Source organism: Zerene cesonia, chromosome 16 (genome assembly GCF_012273895.1).
Source record: "Zerene cesonia ecotype Mississippi chromosome 16, Zerene_cesonia_1.1, whole genome shotgun sequence".
Taxonomy (NCBI): Eukaryota; Metazoa; Arthropoda; class Insecta; order Lepidoptera; family Pieridae; genus Zerene; species Zerene cesonia.
This window is the reverse complement of record NC_052117.1, coordinates 4,459,041-4,465,905: the sequence shown is the minus strand read 5'-3', so window position 1 is coordinate 4,465,905 and position 6,865 is coordinate 4,459,041. Positions and strand designations below refer to the sequence as shown.

The window sequence follows — 6,865 nt, the reverse complement described above, 5'->3', positions numbered from 1 at the left end:
CCTTACCTCTTAAAATTGCAGTACAACCCATTCCCAGTGGCACTACCTCTGTGAATGTTTATGGGCGGTGGTGCTCGCTTATTCTACGTAGATAATTGCTTCGAAAGACTAGTTGAGAGCAGCCTAATTCGTATGAAACTTATAATAAAAAAAAGAAACAAATGCACAGAAAAAATACAAAGTTACCTACGGTTACCTAAGAAACCAAAGTCTAAATGATAACTTAAATACTCAAAAGACTTGGAATTTTTACCCAATTTCTCTATCGACCTTATTCTATAATGTATCGCAGTACATAATATTACTTATCTGTGGAAATGTATATCGATTGCCCGGTCTGCTTTATCTGTCTACGTTACCGAGTAATTAATCTTTTATATAATGTCACTTTGAGGTTGACAGCTATCAGCTTGCTAATCATGATTGTCATGTGACATGACAGTGACATTGCATTTCGATTTTCGGTTCATTTCACGGCTAATTTTTAATTATCATAGAATTATTTTATGTACTATTTTTATGTTTAAAAAATGTAGAAATTGAAAAACAAATTTTCCACAATGCAGAATAATATGTATAAAGAATCAGAATTCTAGAATTATAGAGATGGAATTTATTCGGATATGTAAACATAGCTGTTGCTGACGACAAACGAGTCAGAATAATTTAGTTAAATCAATTCAAGCCGCAAGGTCACGATATCACTTTGTAATTTAATCAGTCGGCCAGGCCCCCCAAGTCACCTAACTACCGGCGCAAGATTACTCTTGTTCAGCGAAATATTTCATAACTATGGCTTCTACAATGTTAAAGTTACTCAAATCAGAGGTAAGTTTTGTGCCTGTATTTTATTCTGTTAATAATTATAACATAATATACATATGGTGTTCTATGAATGAATACTTTTATTTAAATGTTTCTTTTTCTATTTATAATATATTTCATGTCATGCTGGTTTTGGTACCACATCTTTAAAATAGCCAGTTATTAATAATATTATATGCTGATGAATGGTTTCATGATTTTACCGGTATCCTGCTACTAAAAATGTAAAATAGCAGAGTTCTTAATACATCATTCAAATGATTTGGAATTTAAAGCATTTAGTAAATAATTCATGTTACTGCGCCTGTACTTTACTGCGTAGTTGAATATTTTTCTCTGAAAGTTTCATCATTTTTTAATCAATAATTCACATGTTGTTGTGGTGTAGAATTTGTAGGCACAGTCTACCTTATTTTGGCTTACATAATTTATTATGAGGATATGTAAAGATTGAAGTACTGAGTAAACATTTTTAATACTTTAATTTAATAAAACAACATCAATCTTCATGTATATAATAAGTATTTAAATATTTATTTTTTTTGTTTTATCAATAAAATGTACTAAATGAAGTGGTCATATTATATAATACATAATTTCAAATGCAGATAGATTAAAATTTGCAGTAACATGTTGGCTATATCTAATCTTTGATATATCAAAGCAAAAGGAAAATAATTTACCCAATACAGTAAGTATATTATTATTAAATTTCTGTTTCAGTCACAAATATTTCTACGTAAAAACTATAGCAGTGCTGCACCTACTACAAAATTATACATTGACGGACAATTTGTTGACTCTAAAACAAGCCAATGGATAGAACTGACTAACCCCGCTACCAATGAAATTATTGGAAGGTGAAGAAAAATTTTAAAGATTTTACTTTGTTTATTGAAACTTCCACTTAAATGGGTACAAAAGCTCAATGTTTATATGTTAGGAAACCCATTTTTTATTATATTGCACTTTTCCTAACTAGAACTAGTTGTAAGGTATGCATTTGTTAAAACATACATACATAGTATATGTGCAATGATGATTATACATAATGTTATTAGATAAGAATAGTATTTTTGGAGAGGACATGTTTTTCATTGGCTCGTGTACATTTACTGGTATATTAAACATTTTGGAAAAAACATTACAAGTATTGAATTGGGTTAATTATATGAATGAATAAATCATGGCTCCATCTTTAATGTATAAATGTAAATTTATGATGATTCTATATATAAAAATCGAGTGTCCCTGTGTCCAACTGAATTCTAGATATTTATGCTATGTATAATTGGTATATTATAACATGCACAAATAAAAAATATTAAGAATGTTTTTTTTTATACTACTATTTATTAAGCAACAAAAAAAAAATTACTATTGAAATATATATACAGATTTAGCTTGAGTTTCAGTTGGTTTTATACTTAATCAGATATAGCAGGTCAAATGATCTTATTATGTAACTATTTGAAAAGTGTCTTAACTCTTAATATCATATGTGTTTATTTAGCAAATAATAAAATTGTAATCTCAACCTTGTTACTAAGGTAAACAAAGCCATTTTATCACAATATCTGATAACAAGACATTTAGCAAAACCCATGTTCTTTTCACATATTTACATAATGAAATAGCATTAGTAAAATTTAAATTGTAAGAAAAAATAGTTTCTTATATAAATGTAAACTTTAATGTATATTCAACTCATCTACGTATAGCAACTAGCTATCTGCCAAGTAGGTTTGTAATTTTTTTTAGAATTATTATCCTAAAGAAGCAAATTCAACAAACCAAATATCATGTGAGTTTGTTTAGCCGTTCTTCAGTTATTAATGCATAACCAGGGCAAGAAGCTAGTACTATTATAATGTTAACTCACATATTGCAACATTATAGCTTTTTGTATGAACTTCTAGTGCTTGATTTCCAGAGTTCCAGAGACTACACAAGATGAATTGAATACAGCTCTCAACGCAGCCAAAAAGGCATACAAGTCATGGAGCCAAAGTACTATAATGACACGTCAGCAACTTATGTTCAAGTAAATATATAATTTATTACTATGGTTTTGTAATTTATGTAGGATCCATTATTGCATTTTTTGACAGTAAGGAGAATCAGAAGACCTAGGTATGCATGAAAATGCATGTAAAATTCATTTTTGTTTCACATGTAAGTGCAACATAATATTAACTTGTTGTTAATAGTTGTACTTTATTGAATAAGTATAGTCATATGTTCATTTCTAGAGATTAGGGCGAATGTTATATATTTTTCCTTATTACTCTCATCCCTAGTTCCTTGCATTTACTTTCATTCATCACTCTTCAGTAGAACCTACTCCTATAACTTATTTTTTAGTAGCAGCATTTACGGAAAATGTTTAGGTAATTATCATTCTTGTACAATCTTTAAATGATATCTTTTACAAAGGTTTGCGCGTTTACTTCGAGAGAATCATGCCAAACTGGCCGCAAAAATCACAGAAGAACAAGGGAAGACCATTGCTGATGCTGAAGGTGATGTCCTTCGCGGAATACGTAAGTATCATGTAAAACAATTCAATTCGAATTATAAAACATTAAGGAAACAATTTATTTTCTATTCTTTTTATTTCTCAGTATGCATACATCCTGTCTTAGTTCAGTAACCAAATAAATGTCAATTATAAAAGTAGTGTAAAATGTATGCTATGGAAAAATTAATTAATTAATTAGTTAAATAAATCATTATACAATACATTATACATACTTAAAAGAACAATCTCTCATCAGTTTAATCCCCTATTTCAGAACTGGTGGAACATTGCTGCAGTATAACATCTTTACAACTTGGTGACTGCATCCAAAACATTGCCAAAGATATGGACACACACAGCTATAAAGTGCCACTAGGTGTTGTTGGTGGTAAGTGCAGGACAAATTTGAGATACAAAGAATAAGATTTGAGAAAATATTATAACTCTGGCACAGGGAAAACCAGTAAATTTCGAAATTTCATCTGAATTAATTAATAATAAGTGTTTGCTTTTCTTGAATGCAAAGGTCAACGATATCTTATGTTTATTTATGGAAAAATTAAGTATAATTTTGGTGACGATTTTCAAAATTATAAAAATTTTAAATATGTATTTACTTTCTCATGTGATATTGAATATTACATATTAAGTGATTAGTTGCCATTGTAAGGCAACCCAACCACATAATGTATGAATCGTATGTGATCTTTTGGTCTATTACAATAATAGTTATATAATTTAAACTTTTTAGGTGTTGCCGCATTTAACTTCCCTGTTATGATTCCACTGTGGATGTTCCCGCCGGCAATCGTGACTGGTAACACTTGTCTAATCAAGCCTTCAGAGCAAGACCCTGGAGCAACTGTCATGATGATGGAACTGTTGCAAGAGGCTGGAGCGCCACCTGGTGTTGTTAATGTAAATAATTGTTATTATTCTTTTAATGACAGAGTAATTTATGTTTCAGTTGACATTTTGTCTCAGTTGTTATAGGTTAAAAATATAATTATTGTGTCGTTTATATACATATTCTGTTATTGCTTTTATTTTTATAGGATTGATCAATATGTATTCAAATACATCTATAATGATCAATCTACATTTTATATAAGAAATTAAAAATAATCTATGATTATTTTAGGTTGTCCATGGTACTCACGACACGGTGAACTTCTTCTGCGACCATCCCGACATCAAAGCGGTTTCATTTGTAGGAGGAGATGCTGCCGGCAAACATATCTATTCTAGAGCTTCTGCTGCGGGTATTTATCCAATGTACATTTAACTTAGGAAAGGACATCAGCTATTACAAATCTATATAATGTATTACATTTACATTTCTCCACATTATTAGATATTGTAAATCTAAAACCCTTTTTAAACAATCGGTTTTTTTTACCTTCTTTATTCTTTCATGGGGTGAATTCCACTTCAACTCTATAAAAATGATTTTATTTATCATGTCTTTTTAACGCGCTTTTATTAGATTCATCTTTATTTTTGTATGTAACCAATTCCTTTAGACTCGATTTTGGCCAACTTTAAACAGACTGATTACAGTCTGTTCATTGTTTCTGTTCGTTTACATAAGGATCGGTGACATTTGTCAACGTAATTGAAAAAGTTGATTCTATCATTAAAGTATGTTTTTTATTTTTTTTAACTATATTTCCTATGACAACAATTTCAAATTCAAATATCTATAGGACTGCCTTAATATACATAATTCTAGGTTAGCTAGAATATTTGAATTGACCTTACTTTATCTGACCGTTATTTTCATTCACATTCTAGAGATTTTGTCACAAAAAATTCATACCATTTTTCAAGGCAAACGCGTGCAAAGCAACATGGGCGCGAAGAACCACGGCGTGATAATGCCGGACGCGAACAAGGAGCACACGCTGAACCAGCTCGCCGGCGCCGCGTTCGGCGCGGCGGGCCAGCGCTGCATGGCGCTCAGCACCGCCGTCTTTGTGGGTGAGTTTTGTGATACTTACATACATACATGCTTTGGCTTAAGAATATTTGCTTTATTTTTATCATTATCAGTTAACTAGCCTATGTCAGTCAGTCAGTCAGTCAGTCAGTTAGAAATAGTTGGCCAGCTATAAAAATTATAGAAAGACCAAAAAATCACACTTATACAAGTACAGTATTGATAAAGATAAGTAATTATGTATTATATAATGTTTTGATTCTTTTGTATTTACAATCCTTTATTTGTATAGGTTTTGAAGGCATTTAAGATAAGCTGCAAATATCTCATGTAGTCCAAGGGGACCAAGTCCCGTATTGAATTTGTCTCATAGGAAAATATAATTATTTCTTAGGTGAGGCGAAAGAGTGGATTCCTGATTTAGTCGAACGTGCAAAGGCTCTGAAAGTAAATGCAGGCCATGTTCCCGGTACCGATGTTGGACCCGTTATATCTGTGAAGGCCAAGGAAAGAATTTTGAAACTTATTGAATCAGGTATGTATTTTGCTAAGGACTAAAAGTTTTTTTGCGTATGGAGAAGTATAAAATTCGAAAATCTATGAAGAAAGTTGCTGACTAAACATATAATATGATAAATACACTAAAAAATTATGAAGGTAATGAAAGAAATTTCAAAATCCGCTCTTTAGGATTGAGTTTATTTCTGGATTATTAATTCGTTTCAATTGACGCCTCGGAGGTCACAAAATGCCGCAAAATGGATCCTATTCTGAGTCGAATCGCATAATGCTTATAATATATTTGCAGGTGTGAAAGACGGTGCTCAATTAGTTCTCGATGGCCGAGGTGTAAAGGTGCCCGGTTTCGAAAAGGGTAACTTCGTCGGTCCATCCATTCTGACACATGTCAACCCTAACATGGAATGTTACAAGGAGGAAATATTCGGCCCAGTTCTAGTTTGCCTCTTTGTCGACACTCTTGATGAAGCCATTCAATTGATCAACGCAAATCCCTATGGAAATGGTACCGCTGTCTTCACTACAAACGGAGCTACAGCTAGGAAGTTTGCCTCAGAAATCGATGTCGGACAAGTCGGTGTCAATGTGCCCATTCCTGTCCCATTATCTATGTTCTCTTTCACGGGAACTCGTGGAAGTTTCCTGGGAACTAACCACTTCTGTGGCAAGCAAGGACTCGATTTCTACACTGAATTGAAAACGGTCGTATCTTTCTGGAGGCAAAGCGATGTATCCCACACGAAGGCAGCCGTGTCTATGCCAACTCAACAATAAAATGCATAATGTAATACATTTGTAATACGAATTACTTCCGACTAGGTGTAAGAAATAGTGTTCAGAGCATTTTGTCTAAGAAAAAGTGTCATAAAGCATTTATAAATGTTTGTTTTTTTTTTATTTTTTATTGTTTTTTTGTTATCGCTGCGTCTTCCATAAACTGTGATTGGTAAATGCATTATATTTTTATAAAGCTTAATACTTATACTTTGGAAATAAACAATATTTTTAAATATACGTCTTCTTTATTTAACAAAAAAGCGGCGGTACATACAATATTATTT

At 31.7% G+C, this 6,865-nt stretch overlaps 1 protein-coding gene across 1 annotated transcript; it reads left to right on the top strand.

Moving 5' to 3' along the window:
- The first annotated feature begins 485 nt into the window (after positions 1-485).
- Positions 486-6,698, top strand: LOC119832934 (probable methylmalonate-semialdehyde dehydrogenase [acylating], mitochondrial). Its single transcript, XM_038356763.1, has 10 exons — positions 486-828; positions 1,549-1,685; positions 2,759-2,869; positions 3,262-3,368; positions 3,621-3,734; positions 4,098-4,264; positions 4,488-4,608; positions 5,177-5,326; positions 5,680-5,820; positions 6,094-6,698. Exons 1-10 carry the CDS (start codon positions 793-795, stop codon positions 6,576-6,578), a joined length of 1,569 nt encoding a protein of 522 aa, XP_038212691.1. The 5' UTR covers positions 486-792; the 3' UTR covers positions 6,579-6,698.
- Positions 6,699-6,865: the final 167 nt, after the last annotated feature.